The sequence below is a fragment of the Anneissia japonica genome, unplaced genomic scaffold, assembly GCF_011630105.1.
Source record: "Anneissia japonica isolate Jap-2015-1 unplaced genomic scaffold, ASM1163010v1 scaffold287749_len374965_cov195, whole genome shotgun sequence".
Classification (NCBI taxonomy): domain Eukaryota; kingdom Metazoa; phylum Echinodermata; class Crinoidea; order Comatulida; family Comatulidae; genus Anneissia; species Anneissia japonica.
In genome coordinates, this window is record NW_022737310.1 from 1 (window position 1) to 24,197 (window position 24,197).

The 24,197-nt window shown below is 34.0% G+C and overlaps 2 protein-coding genes across 2 annotated transcripts; one reads left to right on the forward strand and one right to left on the reverse strand.

The window, feature by feature from the left end:
• Positions 1-41: 41 nt before the first annotated feature.
• Positions 42-2,268, reverse strand: LOC117117308. The gene is made up of 3 exons (XM_033261570.1): positions 2,234-2,268; positions 1,338-1,682; positions 42-326 (listed from the first exon to the last, which is right to left on the reverse strand). The coding sequence occupies exons 1-3, from the start codon at positions 2,266-2,268 to the stop codon at positions 197-199; spliced, it is 510 nt and encodes a 169-aa protein (XP_033117461.1). The 3' UTR covers positions 42-196.
• A 915-nt stretch (positions 2,269-3,183) lies between these two features.
• On the forward strand, positions 3,184-22,293 carry LOC117117307 (synaptonemal complex protein 3-like). Its single transcript, XM_033261568.1, has 9 exons — positions 3,184-3,430; positions 5,580-5,692; positions 7,411-7,501; positions 10,525-10,559; positions 10,687-10,804; positions 12,316-12,415; positions 13,186-13,284; positions 19,743-19,847; positions 20,162-22,293. Exons 2-9 carry the CDS (start codon positions 5,587-5,589, stop codon positions 20,213-20,215), a joined length of 708 nt encoding a protein of 235 aa, XP_033117459.1. The 5' UTR covers positions 3,184-3,430; positions 5,580-5,586; the 3' UTR covers positions 20,216-22,293.
• The last annotated feature ends 1,904 nt before the right edge of the window (positions 22,294-24,197 follow it).

A 24,197-nucleotide genomic window follows, 5' to 3' on the forward strand; every position in this document is an offset into this window, starting at 1 on the left:
TCAAGTGCTCATACTAACCCCCCCCCCCCCACCAAGCTGCTTAAGACCAATGATCAATGATTTTGCTACGGAGATCAATAAATTGATTCCAAGTTAAAACTATGAGAAAATATTGAATTTTATTTTAAAGTTTGTAAGATTAAAACAGATGCAAAAAGACTAAATAACTGATTTGAATTGAACTACCAAAAAAATATTACCGAGGTTGTCTGACGCGGGTTTGATCCCTTACTATGAACCAGTTCCCTGCTATAAAGTGAATAAGTTCTACAGAAACTGCTCCGAGTAAAAAGCAGATGAGTTTTCGAACCTTCATTTCGTTGTACCTGGAAAGTATAAGAATGATTTAAATTACGATTTTTGTTTATTCTGAATACACAAATATAATTTAAATTATGAATTTGGTTATTTTTGAATGCAGCAAATGATTGAGCTACATGATTTAGTTAAATAACATACTGTTACGTACAGTATCACTGAGAACAATTATTGTTCCAACTCAAGAAGTTGTTAAATAAAATATTAATAACAATGTACATTGAAGGATTGAAATTAACATTAGTCGCTTATAGCTTATTACCATGAATAGAATATAAACTTTTAAAACAATAATTTAAATAATTGTTTGGTTCAATTTTGTTCAAGTTCAAACGAATTTTTAGCAGTAAATAAGAAGCTGTCCATTTTGCTATAAGGAGGGTTATATATGGTTCTTAGTGCTTAAAAAATTACGATTTGAAACTGCCTCCTGATCAAGGGGTGTCATAATGCCGAAATTATCAGGCAACAGATGTCTTTGGTGACAAAACTGAGTGAACGAATATTTTTTATGCACCCAATCGCAGGATGATATTTTTTACTTAAATAATAGCTTACTGCGTAGTGCAAACAGAAATATACAATGATAATGGAGTGCTCGAATATAGGAACAAATGATTTTATTAACGTAGGCCTATTAGACATAATCCTTCATGGAATATAGGCTATATATATACTGTCTCTTATACACATCTAGATGTGTATAAGAGACAGCATATATACAGCATGAGTATTGATACTCATGCGCTGACGAAGGTAACAGGAGTTGCCGAAAATTTCGCAAATAAAATATTTCTATGTCTCTTAGAAGTCAAAGTATCGTAGCAGGTTATTTTGTCTGCGTCTACCTACTGATTTATTCTTACGATGAGACATACGTGGATCCACATCAACAACACCGATTGAATATGAATTTATATATATATATATATAGTATATATATATATATATAAATTACTTGCTATATGATATAATATTCAAGTATGTTTGTTATAATTATATTTATTAGGTTTTCTTACCTAGTCACTTGTGCCTGTAGATCAACACACCTCCATGCCTGGTATACTAACTGTTGAGTGCCTGTGTTTTGCGCGTCGACATGACTGACGGAGTAATCGTACTGGTCGATTCGTGCGCATTGATATGTAAAGCGTTTGAAATAGTGACCGCGAAAACATCGATCAGTAGATTCTTTAAGTAGGTTTAAAGACAATTGGCTTAAGAACGTATGTAAAATGGGATCAACAGCATCGATACAACTACTGTCATGGGCGTCGATCGGTGGGGACAGGGGGACACGTCCCCCACTTTTCAAAGTAGGGGAGCACCATATCAATTTCCCCCCTCCACTTTTCACCAACCTTCTATAATTAAAACCCCACTTTTCAAAGCGAATGTAAAGAATAACAATTACACATGACTGTCATGAATTTTGTCTGTTCACTTTACCCAGTGCGGTACTTATTTCCGGACCAAAACTGAGTAAAAACGCACTGTTGTTTGTATATTTCGAAACCATCTCAGTAACCACTACATCGATTTTATTTTATTCAACGGGAAAGGTTATCACAGGCTAAATTTATTTTGAAAACACTGATGTACTGTACGTTGTTAAAATTGGAAGCGTGTAAACTTAGGCCCTATATTAAGCCAATATTTTTGCAAACTCAAAAGTGCAAAATTTCTACTATAAACGAGTTATTCCTTTTGTATACTGTATTATTATGACCCGTACGTATGCTAGTGTTTAATATTATCTGCATACATAGGATCTGTTTTTCCTAATTTCAAAAACTTAGTTAGTCAGTTGAATTTTATATAGCCGTTATTAAACAATAATTGTAGGCCTACAGCCTACACGGGCAGGTCTATCTATTTCGATTTATTTAATTAGTGATACCACGAATTTACAAACTCCAGTGCTACGTTGGCGCAATATCGCAATGACATCATAAGAATCAGTGCCGGATTCAAGTGGGGCCGAGCCGACCCACCCCCTACCTTTAATTTTTCAAAATAAAAAAAAATAAAAAAAAAAATTGTAGAAAAACCGGAAAATTATAATTAGAATTTAGGTCTGAGAGTGTCATAATCATAAATGTTCCCAAATTGGTGGTGGCTGTAAGGTATAGACTAGAAATGACCTATACTTGTATGAAAACTAAACAAGAAACTGAGTGGTTAAATGTTAAAATTGACACGATGTATTTTACGAAATGTAACCCACGCACGTCACTATAGGCATATTATATAGGCCTAGGCCTAGACCTAGTCTATAGATTAAGAAAAAAAATATGGTTTGATGTTAGGCCCCATAAAAAAAAATTATTAGTTTATCACCTTATCAAAGAATAAAAACTGATGAGGGAGGGAGGTTTTTTTTTTTTGTTTTTTTTTGCTAATCCTGCCCCAATTTTACCGATGATCACAAGTAAATCAATGGTTAGGGACACATATATAAAAAGTCATAAGAATGGAATCAAAGAAATAAAAATATATGTTGATTGAAAAAAACAAAAAAAAAATCTGATTTTTCCCAAAAGTGATGAGGGAGCGGGTGATCCTAATAATTTTTTTATGGGGCCTTATATTTATTGCTCAAGGTGTCAAAATATAAATTTGAATTAATTTTTCATATTTTGAGACTACTATATTTGTTTTGATACAATAAAAAAAAAGAAGTGTCGCCTAGGGGTTAATGTGTATTGATGATTTGGCCATTTGGCACACGTAGGGGGCCTACTCAGAAAGTGTCCCCGCCACTTAATAGGAGTGTTAGGACTATATTATTTCCCCCCTCGTTTCGTTTCCTCGTTTGGAGGGGTTCTATTTTATAGTCATATTTTTCAAGACATTTGGCAGACATTGACTTGACGTTCATGATGGGCAGTAAGATTCTTTGATGAGTGACCACCAAGTTTTGGCCCGATTTCTGTGCTTCTAAATTTCGCGCGTTTTCATTGTCCAATCAACGACGAGAGCAGACGACATCATCAAGTGTGTACGCTCGCGATCGTTGAAATGTTGCTTGTCTTGTTCCTAGGCCCACGACACCCACGAGAAGTTACAGTAATTCTTATTAATTAGCAACAGCCATTAGCAAAGACAGGAGGTAGGTATCTGGTGGTATGGTTAAAAAAAAAGCAAATTAGCTTGGATCAAGTGCAATCCATTGATCGTGGGTATGAAAGAATGTTCGCTGCTGCTGGTCGTCTTCTTTTCTTAGTTAGGCTAGGGTAGCCTAGCCTAGGCTAGGCCTAGCTGGTGTCGTGTAGCCTAGGCCTAGTCTAGACCTCAAGGCCTAGGTTAGGCCTGCCCCTACACAAGGCCTAACATAGCTCTTCTAGGCTAGGTAGGACTGTTTCTGCCGCTTTTTTGTGTATTGTATCTTCTCATATAATTGACCAACAAAAACAATTATCAATGTTTTCTACATTTATTGCACTGTAATGCCAATAATAATATGGTGGTAGGCCTATCTATAATCTATGGACCTAACCTAGGCCTAGCCGTCCTACCTAGGCCTGGCTACCTAGGCCTAGACTAGGCTAACTCATATTTTAGACGGTACTCATATTTCACTTTCCAACAAAGTTTGTGATATTCATGTTTATTATTACCTAGGCTAGTGATTCAAAATTTTTTTTAACATACTGAGGGTATCAAAAATACTGTAGCATACCAAACCAAATTAAATTCGCAGTGGCTAGAGATACGGTTCCGTATTTATACTTCAATTTGCTACTAAAGGTATGGTAAATGAAATTATGTCACCATCACCCAATGGAGAGCCAGAATGTGCGTTATGTCATCTTTCAAGACTGGCATTGCAGATCACCCACACTGAGTGGTGAAACGCGAACGATTACGTTTAAATGTACAATACTGTAAGTACTTAGTACTGTCATCAATAAATAGGTATATGATGGTTCCATTCAGTAAGAGTCATGTCATTTATCTATATATATTGTAGCCATTATCAAACAAGGACTGAATCCTGTACCAAACTCTTGGCATATGCCAAGTGAAGAAATAAGGCAAGCCCTAGGCCTTGTTTGGATTCTTCGTTTGGTGGCGGCCCTGCTATAGTGACGGATCGATCTGGGTGGCATATATCAGTCATAAACTAATTCATCCATGGTCAAGTTCTTAACCCCCAAAATCTCATTCCAAGAAGTCCTAGGTTATAATATATTCGAAATTGCCACGCTTTACAATCCGACCAACATATTCATACACTTTGAATGCACATGCATAACCGATACCTCCTTGATTTACCCAACTTTACGTAGACTTCGTCGCTGTTATATTACTTTCCCCACAGACATGACTCTTATTACTGAGTGGAACCTTTACGTCTATTTATAGATGACAGTATTATAAGAAAATACTCTACTCTTGCCTAGCTAATCATGTCCTAAGTACGTTTCGCTAGTCACACTGCTCACCCTCACACTGGGCGATCTGCAATACCGGTCTTGAAAGGTGATGTCACACACATTCTGGCTCTTCATTGGGTGATGGTGATGTAATGCCATTTATTTATTTATTTATTCTTTATTTATACTGAATATACACTAGTACTGGTTTCCAAAGTGGTTCAGTTCTTAACTACCAAATTTTAAAAGCAGATATATACACATTGTAACCAAAAAAGATTGATAACTTAACTACAAATTAAAATAGATTTAAAAGGAACATTGAAAGAAACTTAAGAAAAATAAAAAATTTAATATAGATATGGATATGCAAATTGAAGTAGATATACGGTACTGTGTATCTCTAGCCACGGCAAATTAAATTCCAGGCCTGGCATTATAAATAATTTTTTCATTCAATTCCTGATTGAAATATGCTACATAAAGTAGTATAACTAAAAGGATAAGAATACAGTACAAAAAATGTTGGAATGCAATATAATGGATGATGGTAGACATCAGCCTAAATAAATACATATCAATCATGTTGAATTTTTTTAGGCCTTATCATAAAATGAATGAAAAATAATAGGAATACTCCCGATCATCCATTACCCTACTAGGCCATCCTTAGGCCTAGAGTAAGGCTCGTCTAAGCTAGGTAAGACCTCCGCTTGGTCCTGCCCTCTTGTAGGCCTAGTACGTTTGAAGTGTGTGGGATGGAAATTTATTAATTTCTTGTGATTTGTCTTTGTTATTCAAATATGTGGTACATTTTTTCTGTCTTCCTTTTTGATGCATTTTTTTTTTACTTTTTGCTGCAACCTTTACCTTAATTCTTAGATCAACCATGCCTAGAGCTACTGTTGGAAGAAAGAAAGTGCAGAAACAAGAAACAACAGAAGAAAAATTTGACTTCGAAGATCAGGATGCAAACAATGAAGAGCAGACCTCAGGTTATCATTAATTGTTTGACCATAAAATGTACAATACATTGTTTCGTTAAGCCCCACCCCCTTACATATACCATAAAACCTTGTATTGAAGCTCAGGGGGGCTTAATCCCCGGGGGGGCTCACTCTTGAATATTACTATATGGGAGGTGCCGCATTTTCGGGGTATATTTTCGAGGACTTGGTAGCACAAGTGTGGGAAATATCGGGGGAGGGGGGGAGGTTGGGAGTTGCAGCATTTATAGGGTATACTTGCGAGGACTTTCTAGCACAAGTGTGGGAAAGTCCCTGGCCTATCCTGTGTCAAAGTGCCACGATTTTCCGCATGATGTTAGTGGGAATTTCAAGCTAGACTGGGTGCTAAGCCAGTAAGCCCCTTGCTAAGCCTACCTTTAGTACAGCCCCACGAGATCGCGACTGGAATTAGTACTTTTTGCCATCGTGAACCAGTCAATATTGCGAGATGAAGCCCATATCGAATTGAAGCCCCCCTTTTTAGTTTGCAAAATTAGCCTTGAAAATAAGCCCAAAATAGCATAGGCTTCTCTTTTCGAGATAGTACAGTACATACACTGTGCATGAATTTCAGAAAACTAAATAAATTAAAAGCAATCTTGGTTTATACATTAGTTTAGGTGATTTAATGCCAGTTAAATACATTCCATAATACAGATTAATGTTACATTGACCTTATTTATTGTTTAATTGTACAACTTCACAAAATTTACAGCATTCATTTTGGAAAAGAACCCCCCCCCCCTCCACTCTTTACTTTGCAAAGGTAGTCTCGAAAAGAAGCCCATCTTGAAAAGTAGCCCATCAAGGAAACTTGAAAGTTCGCAAAAAATGAAGAAGCCCAGGGCTTTAATTTGAGGTTTTACGTTAGTTTATTGGGTCCCACACTACATCAGCTTGAACATACATAATCATGTGTATTTTTGGGACAATGTATCTGTTTTGGAGACTTGTGTATTCTTGGCCCTATTGGTGACAGTCAGTTAAGTTTGATTGACACGTCAAAAAGGTTAATTAAATGCCGTGAGCATCACCATATTGTCATCACCTTTACAAATGTCAAAGTCCTGTGTCAGGACTCGGCACCAGTTGCAGATTAACCACAATGCGAGGAAATGGGTTCTTGTTTTCCAGCAGCAGCAAAAACTCCCAAACAAACCATGAAATTGTTTAGATACTTATAAAGTGGCTAAAGCTCTAATGCTTCCAGATGGTAAGGTAAGGGAACATTCCCAACCCAAACCATAGGTCCTTGATTGGTACTTCCTGGGGCGGATGCAGTGGGGTACAGACAGTGTGATCCACCTCACTAAATTTTATTAAGAAAAATAATTGTTGTATTATATTGTTGATATGAAATAAGATTTTAAAGGTGTTGGAGTGCAATTTCTGGGCACCTAGGGGTCCATAAACTCAAAATTTTCCCACCTCAGCTCATGGTGGGGCTGAGGTGCTGTGGACTTTCACGCACCCTCTACCGCCAAATCCTGCTTCCGCCCCAGTTTACTCCACACTTTTTATCAGAACCAAACTGGATCCAAAGACAAACATCTCTACATACAAACCACAGTCATAATGGGATGATTGGAATGTATAAGTTCAAAATTAAATATATAGTAAGTATAGGTTTTAAATTGAACTCTTCCCAGTTTTTATGAAAATTGATATTCCATTAATTTGTTGTGCTTTTTCCATTTTTGAATTAGAATTTGAAGAGCAAATTGTAAACAAAAAAGGGATGAAAAGACCTTATGCTGACGATGCTGAAGACAATAATTATGCCGAGCCTCCGTATGAGTAAGTTTTAACTGAGCACCAAATGATTTATTATATGATGTATTACTGATTTATGATAATTGCTTTCTTTCTATGACATCATCATAGTGAAGAAGACCACTAAACAACCGATCCATCTGATATGCAATGACCAATGCTGACATTGCTTCCTTAGAGTTCTCCCCACTTGCTGCCAGTATCTGTGTTTGTGTGCCCAGAAATGACAATCCATGGGAAATTTTGCTCAGATTTACCCAGCGTAGTAATGTTAATATAGTAAAATGGTAATTTCTGATGATGGTAATGTTAGTTTGTACAAAAACTGACAGCATTGTTGTTTTACAGATTTTATTTAGTTTAATTATTAATTGACATTCAGTTTCTGTAATTGAATCTATGTACAGTGCTTCATGCTTCATGAGCATTGTTTTTTACTCATTTGCATGCTGAGAAGACAGATGTCAAGTGATCTTCTCACCAGCTCCCCTCCCCTTTAATGACATTAATAATTTTTTTCAAATTCAATTAAATACTGTATAACAAACTGCAACACAAAGGAAACCAATGACAAATTTGCATTTTTAAATCACAACTGTTTATCAATCTGTTCAAACCTTCTAATTTCATCATAGCGCCCTCTATACATAGGTTGTGTTTGCCTGAGTCTTTTTGCTTGTGAAAAGATGTACAGTAATTAGGGTTTAAGCTCTCATATATCTAGAATTAAACCTAATATTTTACTACTTAGTTAATTATATTTTTATTTTATAATTTAATCTGAGACACATGATATACAATTTATGTTTATACAGTCAAATTACTTCATAAATTGTAAGTGCAAGCACGTATTGAAATCTCAATTTCATAAGTTTAAGCCAATAAATATACAATTACATTTTTTATATAAAATTATATTTATTTGTTTTTAAACTTATATTGAAACTGTACTATTACAAATATGTTTCTGGAAGAAAATTCTGGAAGTAAATCATTTTTCTGAATAATCAACAGTAGCATCATTCATTTTACATCAATTATTCACTTCAGTAATACCTTTTTTTAATTTTGTTATTTGTTAATTCTTCAGATTTGTCAGTTTTAAGTTGAGCCATTTTTAGTTCCAACTAACCACTTTAACAGTGTTGATTCTTCTAACGATGGTGTTGTAAATCATTTTCTAAAAGGGTAAGTTGTGTTTTATGGAACCATTTTTATTGAACTTTCTTTCAAGATCCTACTCTGCTTGTTGTAATATAGTGCATGATGAGAAAACAACAGTAGGCCTATACATCTCAGTCCACATTATCAATTTTTTTTTTACAAAACCTGTTATATGCCCATATATAGTCACGATGTGCCTATATGTGGTCATAATGTCACATGTTTTTGTCAAATAAAATTTGATAGTCTGGACAGGGCTTGAGAATTTGGCTGTACCATACAAAGGGATCCTGAAATGGTAATATTTAGGCTGGGTGAATCTTGTATCTGAATCTGAAGTTCAATCTGATTCCTTCTAACAATCAGTTGTGGTCCCAGTAGACTATGATGCTTTTTAAAACCCTGTGCACACTATCATTGTGACAAATACTGGGGCGGGTGCAGACAGTGCAATCGCACCCCCCCCCCCCCCCCCATCCCCCCCCCCCCCCCAAATTGTATTAAGAAAAATGATTGTTGTACCAACCATGGTGAGGCTGAGGTGGTGTGGATTTTCACGCATCCCTACTGCCAAATCCTGCATCCGCTCCAGAAATATATGTGATTTGTCCGTATATGGATGTGATATGATATGCCTATGTTTAGGCAAATCACAGATATTAGTCATAGAAAACTTGATAATGAGAACAAAGCTTTACTGATATTCATACAAAGCATTATAGTTAAAGGTATTTATAACAATAAGTCCACTATCAAAGTGGTTTCATCAGTCTCAAAACCCCTGCACAATGCTAAACAAATTATACTTCTACTTCAACAGTTTATACAGACTACTACTTCAGAGCATGTGCTAATATAATAAATAACAACAAAGTGTTTTATTGATATGATAATCTTCTTTTAGATTTATTTGATCATTCTTTATTGTGAGGATGTGTTTTAATTCATGCATATTGAGATTCACTCACTTTGCAATTGAAGAGGATTGTCTCACAGCATCATAATCTCCTTTTTTGTGACTTGACCTACTTTCTGTAGATATAATACTGTCTGAAATTTGAATAGTTAACTCTATAAACGTATAGATATTAATTATGGGGTTTTTTTTTGTAGATAATTAGTTATTTTAACCTCATAACAAAGCACAATAGTAATGTAAATTTTCTTACTATTATACACATTTTGGCATGAATGTTTGATAACTGTGTTTTAAAAGAAAAGAGAAAATAACAATTTGAATAAAAATTTATCAGCAATTTTTAAAAATCTGTTTAATTAAATATTCGTAATATTCATCATAATTTATACATTCAATTCAATTTGTTGGTGGCAGTCTTTGTTGCTGTGGTTATATATGTACGGAAAGTATACAAATAAACATTAATAACACTAATACACTAAATATAGTTTTTACTTTTATCTTTTGCATAGTTAACCAATTGTATACTCCTGGATACAAATTTCAATTGTACTGTGTTGTATTGTCGTCAATAAATATTCCTTGATTCCTTTTATTCCTTGAATAAGCAATTCATGCATGAAACCATAATTTCATACCTCTATTGAAGAGCCTAAGGTCCTAAATTGCATTCTTACATAAAATATTGGAATTGTTCATAGTATCTGTTTAAATCATAATAGATCTACTTCTTTTTGTTAGTGTACTCCTTCACCCTAATGGGTTGTCCTGATATTTATATGTATGTCACTATCAGTATGTTTTAATATAATTAGTATCTAATTAAATTCTATCTATTAATGATACTAGATGATTATTATAGAGTATTGAGTCTCCTAAATAATCAGTTTTGCTGGGTTAAGCACCTAGTTAAATATGGTTATATAAATATAGGTTTTCAAATGAATTTAAACTTTTTTTTCAGTAATGAAGTTCAAAATATGCTACAGAGTTTTGGAGGTATGTAGTATCTGAAATGACCTATGATGATTTTGATTTGATTTTTTTTAAAGCATGCTTCACAAATTATAATTTTGTTTCGCATGATACTAATTATTATAGGTTTAGTGTGTTTGTGCTTTTTTAGCTGATCTGCGTAAATCTATCTGTGGCAAGAGGAAACGATTGGAAACATTTACTCAACAGTCGATGAAAGCAGCTAATAGCAAGGTGGAGAAAATGTGGAAAACGCAGCAGAGTCAAAGGTAAATGGGTAACAAACAGAGTAATATTATATAAAAGATATATAATGCCATTACCATAATTATATAGCATGTACATTGTATCTCCACTGTATGTAAGCCCTCTGTGCAGTGTTTCTATATTTTAATTCGATGACCATGAATTCAGGCACCTTAAAATCCAAAATACCCCAAAATGATAATCTACAATTATGGTTCTAAAAGGTTTTAACTTTTCCATTTAAACAAGTATATGCCATGATTAAATTCTATACAATTATATTGAGACTGATTGTACTAGATACTGACTTGTGTCCCCAATGTTCCATCCCGAATACGCTAGTTACTCTACTGGACCAATGATTTACTGTACTTTATTGTTACTCTCATTTTTTAACCTAGCACTTGGTATTGTAATCACTGAATCACCCACAGTTCCTAGTTTGAAAGTTCAATTTAAAATGCACCTTGTTAACATCTAACATGCACAACATCTTGTGATTTTTTTTTCACTTCAGTATACTTAATGCATATACAAAATTTTAATTATAGACGTATTCTTACTAAGTTGCGTTTAGGAGTCCTTGAATTAGAAATTGAAACTGGTAGATGGTCAAAAATTGATAAAAAAGATAGATTATGCAAACATTGTACATTAAATTTAGTTGAAGATGAGTATTATTTTACTTTAATTTGCCCTTGTTACACTGATATTCGCAAACATTATATATTCAAGTATTTTATTGTTAATCCATCCAAAGTTAAGTTTACTCAATTAATGTCCACTACTGATATCAATACAATAAGTTGTTTCTGTAAATTTCTTTATCACTCATTTAAACGTAGAAGTGATCATTCCCTCTGTAAATAGCTATTATATTTTATTTGGGCCAAAGGCCTTATATAAAAAATGAAATAAATGTCCTTGGCCAATACGTGCCAAGGAACGGAAACGTATATTGGTGCTTTGTGAATGATAACTTTGGTATTTTTATTAGTTCAGAAAGAGTGATCGATTCAAGATTTAAAAAAATTGCAACAGACAATATTTAAATAAATGTACTGTAATATATTCTATAAAGCTATAGAGAACATAATAGTAAAGTAAATATATTATTATTAGTATAATAAAGTAAATATATTATTATTATAATAAAGTAAATATATTAGTATAATAAATTACATAGTTGTCATATGAATTTCTGTATAGATTTGCATGTTATGCATTCTCATATTCTCCCCTATTTCATTCCTCTTCTACTTATGTGCTTAGTAGAAAAAAGCATTTGCCATATAATTGCTTGCTCATCGAAGATATTTTTGCCTCTGTGCTCTCCCCAACAAAAATTGCACCCAGTAGCCAATCTGCTTAAGTTGGTTTAGTCTAGCCACCAAAGACTAGGATACTAAGCCGCTCAGCCAGTCTCGCAATCGGAAGCATATTTGTGTTAAGCCCTACCTACCAACATAGCCTGCCTGCCTGCCTGCTTGCCTGTATGTCTTCAATTAATTTTGAGTCTTTTAATTTTTATTAGGCAAAAACTAAATGAAGAATACAGCAAACAAGTAAATACAGTCCTTGACCAGTGGGATGCAGATGTCAGTAGAGTAAAGGAACAGGAGGAAAAATTGCAGGTATGTCAAATGGTCTTGGTTGTGGTTCATCACTTATATACCACCAGCCAAACAAGTTCAGATCATTAGTATTAAACTTTATGGGAAGTATAGTTGGTTGTGATTCCTCAAAATGTGGACCCGGTTTAGAAAAAAATAGTTTGTGCCTCGACCGTGAATTGATAAAATGTCTCCAGCACCAAATGTTGCCTGCACAACATATAGCCCAGCAGTTTATATTTTTTGATTTGTTTTCCCTAAAATGCCTCCAGAAAATTAATGTTGCCTCTGACCGCTGGTCGTGCAGTCGTGCACTTTTGCCATCCCTGATTTGGACATTTAAATAATTTTACATTTTTGTATTTCAGCCCTTGAATGTAGGTTTCTCTCAATTTTTAGACTTTTGCTATTTCAAATTAAATCTTTTCTGATTGCCTTTTTAGAATCAGCATTGGAATAAAAAATTATGGGTTATAGGGGTGTTCTTCTGAAGATATGGTATATCGGAATCAATGATCATTTTGTGATGCATTATTTCGGCGAATCTTAATTAATTTCAAACTGCCACCCAAGAAAAACGAACAGAAATACAAAATTTCAGCTTTTTCTTTTCTTGAGATTATCTTTAAATGTGCAAGAATTTAAAACAAAATTATAACCCACGGTCTTTGGTGAGTCGCTCACTTTTGGATAAGAATGATATGAATAGATAAATCAGAGTGATTGAGACTGGTATAAAAAAAACTTGAATTAAGATTATTGTATTTGATTTTTTTTTTTTAATCTTACAGTCTCTCTTCAAGCAACACCAAAAGCTTTTCCAACAGTCAAGAGTGATTATGAGTCAGAGACTGAAAACTATAAGGCAGCTGTTTGAGCAGTACTCAAAGGTTGGATTAATGTTTACACACACACACACACACACACACACACACACACATGGATAGTACATGGTTTGGAAAAGTGCTAAATTTGTTTTTAATCCCTCCCTTCCTTTTCTTTTGTGTCCTTGAGCAAACCTAGGAATATAAATGAGTACCTGGTTTGGTTACCAGTTACAGCACCAACACTTGTGCATGTGGACCCAACGATTCAATAAAATGTGCTTCATAACTGAAAGAAAAGGTGCTATATAAATGCTTGCCAGAGGTCCCAAAACTCCCGCAACTCACAAGATTCTCCCTTAAATCGGGATTGCCTCCTGCACTTTTGCAAGCAAGCAAGAATCTCCTAGAAAACACCCCATCTCCCACAAATTCATAATATGTTTTTACTGCTTTATTTATATCAGTTGTCTCATGGAGAAAGGTTTGAGGTAGACAAACTGTGACAAACAATTTTGTATAACTAAAATACTAAAAACATTGTGTGAAAAAATATGTCCAAGGATACCAGACGATAACTGTTGCCAGAGGTGGTTGCCTGTCCATTCACTAGATCTATAAGTACAAATTTTAATGTATCTTAGAAACAGAATTGTTAATAAACATAGTTAGCTTCCACAAACTAGTAGTGGTGACGTGACATTTAGTTGTATAACGAGCATCGCGATCAGTGCAGAAGAGTAGGTCAGGAATTGTTTTGGTTTCATATCCTCTTGCAGGCCTCAAATTTGGGGATTTTATGGGCAAGGCCAAATGGACTCCAGTATGACATGATTTTGAAAGGCACCAAGGCCAAATGGAAAGGCACCAAGGCCAAAATTTCAAATATAAAAGGGCACCAAGGCAAAATTTGATTTAGCCTCAGTACTAATCTTTCGCAAGTGCCTTGATTCGTAGCCAGGCTAGGCCTACAGTAGGCAAGCTAGGCCAAGCCAAGCTATGCCTAGCCAAGCCATCATTAATGGTAAAATGACTTTGTTTAGAGTATTAATTATCGATTCAATTTTGGAATATACTTTTAGTTTTTTGCGGCAGTCGGCGATCGTAAACAAAACAGTCAAAGTTCAAGAAGTTCAATATCTGATGTTGTTGCTCAGTGCGTTCTCATCGGAGAGGAGGCCACACCTCTAAACTGGCCGTCATCCAACTAGCTTAGCCGAGTGTCAACCAATTAGGTTAATTTCACACGCTTGAGCTGCAATGACGTCAGATCACCCAAAAGCTAGCTAGCTGCACAGCATCAAGCACATGTTTAAAACTACAGTACCTGTTTACTGCAATTACCGCTCGAGTCAGACGGATGCACACACAACGGTAACCGCAAAAACAGTTTGTATCAACACACATGGAAATTCTCTTGTTCTGTCACTGCAACCTTATCTAGCCTAGGCGATTTACGTTTTTGGCTTTCGTGTTTTCTTTCAAGATTTGAACGTTCTTGTTTAGATTTATTTTACGTGTCAAATGATCTATATTAAGCGTCGTGAGGGCGCCAAGGCTGCAAGAGGGCAGGCAAGTAGTGGCTGTCCTCGTGCTTCATTTTCAGGGGCACCAAGGCCAACTGGGAGGGCACCGTCGGCAATGGCCGCGGTGGCCGCCGTAAAATTTGAGGCCTGCTCTTGTTTTCCATGTGCCAAAACATAGAGGCTACCACTATAATTCTGATTATCAGTTTCCAATATCTAGGTCTAGCTATCCCCTGCCATTGAGCGCTGACAGGCTGACGACAACCAGGCCTAGCACGAACCGACAGTGCAGCAGCATGGTCCACCGTGCTAGAGCCTTGCTGAATTTACCTGAGATAAAAACCAAATTATTTTAATCACTGGCATTGTTCCACTTAACAAAATATTTTAACTCTTATTCAAACATCTGTATGTTTTATGCGATCATATCTAGCATTCATGATGTCAATAAATTGCTGACCCCAACACTCTTGTTCGTTGTCATCGTAAACATGGGCCCTACCACTTGCGTTGGTAGTTCGTTGTTCTTGTTAGGTTTATTACATTGATATAGTGATTATTATACCAGAAATAGTGCTATCGTTTAGGGTGAAAGTACTTTTTCCCCGGGAAAAATGAACTGTCATTCAAACCTACGTCATAGTGATGGTTGAAGTTATTGCCCGCTTCTTAACCAATCAGATGCCCAGAATCTATGTATGCGGTATATAATAATTACTTCAATTTACTTTGACCATGATCGTAGTCGGATGAACTCATTGAGTGTGTGTAAGGCAAAGAACCATGTTTACAGTACATGTCCCATTGTATTGTAGTGATTAAATTTCACACTAATTAACAACAATTCCCATGAAATTTACAGTATACAATTGTGATAAGAGGGGCTTATGCTTAAAGATTAACATGTATTTCCTATCACCTCTCGAATTATAATTTTTCTCTCAATCACAGACCATTGCATGTTTTGATAGGTAAATGAATTATCTCTTGTTTACATTTTAAAGTGCTTTGCCATATCAAAGAGATCAGATTAAGGTTTCACAGAATATCAAGGTTGGTTTATCGCTCTAATCCCTAAAAACCCATTGCTAAGTGCCTGCTCTAATTTTGTGAATACATTATAAAATTGAAATTGTGATCAGAGTTCTAATAAATAAGTTCTGTGGTGGAAATTCCTGAGAAGTACTTTTTGAATAGTCATTTCTCGTTTCAAGGTTACCTTGTTTTCAATTTTAAAAGAAAAACAATAAATTTTGATTTTTTTTTTTTTTTTTGGTCCAATTTACTTCCACTTGTATAGCTGCATACCAAACCATGTTTTGTGATTTTTAGTTTATTTTTATCGATGTCTTTTCAACACTTTCATTTTAAGGGGGGTTTCGGGTTTTATTATAGACAATATATTAAATCAATGATTCGGTAATGTTTCTAAAGTATTTACAAAACAGACAATATAATAATAATTAAAGTAATATGTTTGTACTTGTTAAATTATTTATTAAATGAGCAATGTATCTTTTAACACTACAGCCAACCCCTATTGGGACAGGGACACTTTGAGTGTGCAAACGGTCAAATCAATACAATTAGGGGGACAATTTGTCAATCTAAATGAAAAGTTATTGTAAAAAGTTAAAAATTAATAGAATTATTATATCAGTATGATAGCTATTATGCCAAGAAGCTCTTGTTGTTCTACCATTATAAAGTAGACATCCTGTTTCCCTTTCGGGTCAGCATGGGCCACATGATTTTGATAATACCCTCTATGCTCTGATGGATAAACCTTGTGCTTGTCATATGATATGATGGCATGGGTTTGTTACAGTAGATGCTTGCCTTATACTTCCAGAGGAGCTTTGGTTCAAATCCTGAACCTAATACAAAGATTATTTCTCATCATCACTTGAAAAGAACTCGCTTGTTTTCTTCTCATATTCAATTCATTTTTCACCTGTTTATGTTTTCAATGTTTTTAATGTAGTACTAATGTATAGTGTTTCTCCTCTTTAACTATTGTACAGTAATTTTAATGTTTTTATTCAAATAATGCAATGTTTTTCTCTTATTGTCATGATTGTGCAATTGTTTCTTTTTTAGTTTTTGTAATTTTTCCTTAATTCTATTGTTTGCTCATTTTTGATGCAATGGTTCCCAATTCAGAATTTTTTGGCTGCCATTTATTATGTCTTTAATTCTGTCCTGAATAAATACCATTATATATATTTCCTAAGATTGATAGAATTAAAAAGTAAATTATACTTAACTTTTATAAACAATTAAACATAGACTAATAATATTACATTTTGAGTTAGAACTATAATTTAGGAAAAATACATAAAATAAAATGTAAAAGAATATATTTAAGAAATATGTGAATGAACAAAGAAGTATTCATGTGGTTAAGAACTTGAATATGTACCCATCTATTTAACATAATAGTTGAGTACTTGTATTACTATTGTGTTATCTCAAAGTTATTGAAACATTAAATTTTAAATGTTCAAAGAAAACAAAGAGCATTATTATCACAAAGATGGTGTGCATGAAAGCAGATTAAAATGGGGGTCAATATCACGAAACTAGTAACAAATTAAGAATAAAGCTGGTACAAACTGTGTTTGCTGACTGTCAGCTGATATATCCATCCTCTGTGTGAGCCCTTGATGCGATGATATGTCCGAATTGTTTATGGCAATCTAAGTTGATTGTCGTATAAACGATCCTTGACATGCTTTGTCATAGTTTTCATGGAATTGTGCATTGTGTGCCAGGCTAGGAGATTCGTTAATGTTGGCAGCTATGTTCCATGGCACGATTCTGTCCTCAACACCGAGTTACAAGTGCTTTGTACGACATTTTGTACAAACTCCATTAAGGAGTACATGAAATGAATAAAATTTAAATTTTGCTATAGATCATAGATCACACTGCCAGAAAAGTCTTTAAGCTAACTACAGTAGGGGGCGCCTTTATTTTGAAAACTGATATCTTATCTAATATTATACTTATCGATCTGACCTATAGCAAGTTTAGTTTTATGATTTGTGTTGTTACCTCTGAAGAATTGTTTTGTATTCTCACGGTCATTTGTGAAACATGCAGAAATATTTTTTCTGATGGTGTTAGTAAATATATGTTTATTTGAATTGAATTGAACTTAAAATACCAAAGGTTTACATTGTATAGAAGATAATCGTAGTGGCATGCACAGTTTATTATCCTCTAAAGCAGTCAAAGTTTAAATACCAACCATCATAAAGATACATTTTTTCATATACAGAACTGTAATTCACATTTGTGATTCTGGTATTTACTAGGAGCCAGTTTTTTTCCAACAATAAATAGAGCTTCTTGTATTTTCCAATTGTTATATTTTTATTAGGGCTGATTTATTGTATTGCAGTCTATTTGTGGTTAAATGAAATTCCATGTAAAGCTTAAACCTATAAGTCGTTAAGGCTATTTGTTATTTACGTCCATTACAAAAACTACTTCCCCAAGGGGTTGTTTTAAGCAGGATTTGTTCAGAAATGTAGCAATCAAAATTCAAAAAATTAGAATAAATGAATGTAATAACAAAGAGATGCGACTAAAAAAATAGGATAATATATAATACATAAAGAAAGCAGAACCATATGCTGTAACTTAAAGAGCACCCTCTGTTTCAGTCTGCTTTGACAAGGTCCTTCCAACATGTTCAACTCTTCAAAATCAAGTTGAAATATTTAAATTATTTATTAAAAATATAATTTAAAAAATACAACTTATTAGGCTATCCTATCTCATGTTTTTGCATGTTTATATATTTTTTTAACTCTTTGTAATACAAACCATTAGAGCCTTTGGCTGCTATTTGTAATTTTATGTTTTGTATACTGAATAAATAAAATAAATAAATGTATTTTTTGAAAAAAAAAAAAAAAAATTAAAGTAAGACAAAATCTCACAAAGGAGATGTAAAGCAGACAGTTTTGTGCAAAGGGGGCTTAAAGAACAAGATAATTGTATGTCAACAGAAATATAGCCCTATAGTATGCTCTCATTATTATATAGCAGGGGTTCTCAACTGTATCGCAATAAGGACCAAAATTGTTCATTGAATAAATTTGAATGGCCAGGGCAAGAGGTGTACTATGGTGCGTCGTGCCATCTGAGCACCGCAGGTGTGAGGCGGGGGAGGGTTTGGAAGAGGGTGTCCCCCTTCCTGAATTAGAAATATTTTGAAAATAATAAGCCCTAGACTCTCATACAGGGCATCTTGACCTAAAAAAGTTACCCTTGTGTTTGGTAATGCAAAAGTCAAAATGTTATATATCACACAATGAGTCATCGGTAATACAGTACAGTATTTCTTCAGGGGCGGATCCAGAGATGTCCGAAAGGGAGCTAAAAGTGGGACTGATGGAGGCAACACTACCCTAGGGGTCCGGGGATATGGCCCCGCGAAATTTTTGTTTTCTAGACCCCCGAAAATAACCTTAGAGGCATTTTGGGTGATCAATTATTTCTTTTTCTTTATTTTGGCACTGTTCTTTGCTGTTTGCTGCGAAAGTTCTTCCGATTTGATTGATTAAATTGCTACAATTTTAGGAGCAATATATATGCCTAGTCGGCAAAACCAGAATACAAAACTATTAAGGTTAGAAATTTAGGCTCAAGTCTAATGGGAAAGTATAATTTTCAGCTTGTTCTCACGGGCCGCATAACACGCACTCGCGGGCAGAAGATGGCCCATGGACCGCCAGTTGAGAACCCCTGTTATAATATAGTAATGCTATGCTTGTTTTAGTATGTAATGAATGTTTCTACTGTAATATATGTTGATTTCGTATACTCTATATCAATACTAATATCTTGAAAATGTTTTTATTTTGGACAAAGTTTAATCATCATTTGTTATTTTCTTTGTTGAATTTTGATTTACTTTTAATAATGTTTCAAATGGTCAGTTTTGTTGAACTTAATTTCAAACCCAACCATCTTATACTTCCATAGACTATGAGTGATCTTGAAATTAACCACCAAGAACATCATGGCAGAGTACAAGGAGAGCTTAAAAAGGAAATGAGTTTGCTGCAAAAGAAAATATTAATGGACACTGTAAGAAAAACTTTTTGTTATGATGAATTTGTCTTGGCATTCAGTAATTATGTTGTAAATATTGTTAATGAGAAACAATTTTTAAACTACTAAGTACCTTTTAAACTACTAAGTAAATATTGTTTTGTGTAATTTATATACAAATTGCCCACAGTAGTCTATATCTTTAGCTTATGTTTCTACATATTCAGAATGCTGAATTCTCATTTAAACTTTAATATTAATATTTTAATTCACGAATAATTGCATCTTGAATCATGCCAATCCGCTTCAACATTTCAAGTTTTAAATGATTCTTATCTTTTGAACCATAGCAACATCAAGAAATGGCTAACATGAGAAAATCCCTACAGACGATGCTTTTTTGAGGGGTATCTCTTTTGAGAAGTAAGTTCACCGTTCTGTGAAGGGGAGCTTGTGAGTAAACAAGAGATCACTTTACCGTAATTTCATCTTTTTACCGACCAATGACCAGCTCAATAGACATTCAACAAACTTTAAAACGGTTTACTGACTTTATAAACAGTTAACCACTGTATAAATTGTTGAACAAATGTATAAAATATTTCCCAATTTTGCAGACTGTTGACCACCTTTTCAAAAGTTTGACGAACTTTGTATTAAAGGTTCATTAACTTTTGACCATATTTACAAAGTATAGGCCAACTTGTTGGTTTACTGCAGTGTTATGCAGTATCATGCTGACTAATCTCACATATTGTGGTTTTTCAAACAATTCGTTGTTCAGAAGCAATGATAAATGCTCATTCTAAAATGGAAATTAGAAATATATCAATTAATTAGAAGTATATCTATCAATTAATTATTATTTATTTACTATAATTTGTATATAGTATTTATAGTAACTCAAATTATTTATAATAGTTCAAACAGTATTTGTTAGCAAGGTTTTGGTATCACAATAGATTGAATTGCAGGTTTCATAGTTAAAAAAGATACAATCGCAGTTTACAAACCTTGGCTAACTGTTCTTACTGTCAATATACTAATCAACACAAAAGCAAAGTGTGATCATTCTATTCATTTTGTTAAACCTTTTATTGGATAGGAAACCACACCAATTAGTAGGTTTAAAATAGGATTGTGGTTTGGAATTCTAAATGAAATTTAAAAGGAAATATGTGATTTATTAAGATTAACTGTTCACAAAATCTGAAAAAAGTAAAGTGTTAATACTACAACAGTTTTATCCCTAAAGGAGGGATTAATTCATACCTAATTTAATATATTTCAGAAAAAAATAGGTTATAACTTGCCTTAATATTTTCTTATTGTTCAATATAATATAAACATGAGTTATTTATGAAAGGTAATGATATGGAAATATAAACATTTATGAATAGTAATATACTTTCGATAGAGTAAAAAATTGTTTGTGTAAATTCCAATTTGAATCTCTTCAAGTTCATGAGAGCTTTGTTTCTGTGAACAATTAATCTTTAAGTACCACACACAGAACTTCCATATTCCCTAAGATTCACCTAGAATTCATTTTTGCACATGTACCTATGTTGCCAATGACCTACACTTAACGGTAAAAGCCAACACAGGGCCTGATTTGCAAGCTCAGAGCCAGCATAGGGTTGTTGAATTGGGAGGTTGTACTTAGGTAATAATCACAGGTGTAAATGGTTATATTGCAAGACCTAAAGGTAGGCCCTATCAGCAACCCACATTCACCTTAGAAATATATAGAAGCCATCTCAAATAGCCACTTGAATGTTGCCTGATACTGGCTTCATATGTATGAGTGGGACAATTGGCATCTCCAATATACCTACAATATTTAATTTTTGAATGATTCGAATAACAAGCAGTAATTGCAGTGTGGTAAGTTTATTCAGATATGATGCTTAAAAATTCAAAATATTAATTAGAATATAATGTTATTTAAAAATTTAAAACATACTATTATAGAGTAAATCAGAAACTATATTTCATTTTCAAGCACAACTTCGCAGTAACAGATTTGCTGGTGCATTTAAAGATCAACAAACAGTTTTTTAAAAATGTATTAGGATCTAATACATTTTCTGTCTGTGAATAAATCCCTATTCACAGACAGGAACTTGGCAACTGTTGAAATAATAATAAAATTGTACACAGTGTTTTCAGTTTTTTAATTGTTACATTAACTCCTTAAATGTCTATTTGCAAAACAAGTCAAACTAAACTTAGATGTAAATAATTTCAAGCGTTCACACATGAATGAGTTTTGGTTCATGGCAATTGCATAGATTATGAGTTAAAAACTTGTTTCCAGGAAGTTTTAATAGCTTGTTTTCTTGAGATGTTAAGATCTGCTTTAAATCGCAGTTAAGTTGTACTATTTATAGACTTTACGGTGTTGTTTATTGCTAAACTTGTCTATGTAAATTGTAAATGTAATGAACTATTAAATTTGAAAACCCATTGTGTAATCAAAGTCAGTGATTTATTGGTGTGATATGATATGGATTTTTTTTTTTATGATGAATATTTTGTTGTAGTAATCATTTAAAAAGTAATGGTATGTTGGTAAATGTAGTAGTAGTAGTAGTAATAATAATAATAATAATAATAATAATAATAATAATAATAATAATGATAACAATTTATAAATCTCTTTATGACCATTATTCTAGTTACTTAATCTCCATTGTCTGAGTCACTGGATATAGTCTGAGATAGCAATGCTGACTATGCTTTGCCAGTCTAAACAAGACATTGTATGTTGTTTAGCAAACTTACTTTTGAAAAATTGTAAGAGCAGTGGCAGATTTAGAGGGGACACTGGCCCCTTTATAGTTTGTAAAAAAAAATTTGTAAAGTTTTATCAGAAAATTAGTATGCTTAATTGTAAAAAAAATTAATTACAAACTCAAATTAATGAAGGTGCTAGAGGTTTAAGGGGGAATTGCTCCTTGCACCCCTAACAGGCTCTTTGCTGAAACTCCCACTCAGTTCGCCCTGAAGAGGAAGGCAGAAAAATATTGAGTGAGTGCATCATTGTTGTTGAGCAAAATGATTCTTAATAAGCATTTTTTCAGAGACATAGTGCATACAAATTTAACTGTGCATGTGTACGGTCAAACGCTTTTCTTTCGCAAAGATAAATTCACCTAGTGGGAAACAATTTTAATGAATAAGCACAGCTTCAGTCCCTAAGCAGCATAAAATTTATGAAGCCGAGCATATGCTTGCTTCGCACGACAAATCGTACCAGGGGAGGATTTAGTGGGGGGAGGGGCAGGCCGGCTCCATTCCCCTCCCAGTTGGAAAGTGAAAAAAAGAAAAAAGAAAGAAAGAAAAAGAAATAATTGATCGCCCAAAACACCTCAGATGTTATTTTCATGCGTCTAGAAAACACTAGGGGTCCAGAATGCCCCGGACCTCCTAGGGTGGTGTTATCTCTTTCGGCCCACCCTTTTCGGACATCTCTGGATTCGCCCCTGCATATGACCGTTGAACGATGAATCCAACTCCGTCCTTGAGAGAGCGCTAGATGACGCTATGCCGTCTGCTGATAGTCAGTAGCAGTCTGAATGGATCGTGATTGAAAGCTATCCGTTGCGAGTATCGTGGTGTTGCATTTTTATTTTTACAGAATTTTGTCGACTGACGACCGAAAGCATCATTCCATCCTATTATTCCATCCTATATTATTGGCGAGTTAGTACTTGCTGCTGGATGTACTGTACATAACTCAAAATAAATAAAAAATAAGGCATTCTGCTTACTACAAACTTAACTATTACAATTGTCAACTCATGCGCATTATTCTCAGTCCTTAAACACCAAATATCAAGCAATGGTAGATATTTTTTCAAAGCCCAAAATGCATGCAGATGATCTATTTTTGGTGAGGCAAGCAGCATATTTAATTGCACTTTAAAGTTTATTTTGGCTAGTATTGTTTATTAATACTCCATTCAAGGTTGCTATTAACCAACAATAATACATTCATTTTTCATTTCTACTAGTAGCTGATAATCTATTGTAGCCATTTCTACAAGTATTTCCTATTCTAATAGTTGATGATAATCCTTGTAAACCATTCCTGCTATTATTCCTTCCTTTTTCATGTACAAAGTCTTTCCATTTGAAGCAAAATTTTAATCCTGTAAAATGTCGAAATAATCTTCTGCCGAATCATGTATTACCATGTGAATACTTTCTCTGTGATAGTCCAGTCCAGTATAACTGTTTTTTTTTTCTCTTTCATATTTCTGTAATTCTTATATTTTACATACCAAAGTATGAGGCAATTACAGGATGAAACTGAGTGAACTCAGTCACATTATTAAACTTAAAGGAAACAGAGTTGTTTTTAGTCATGATAATCCTGGT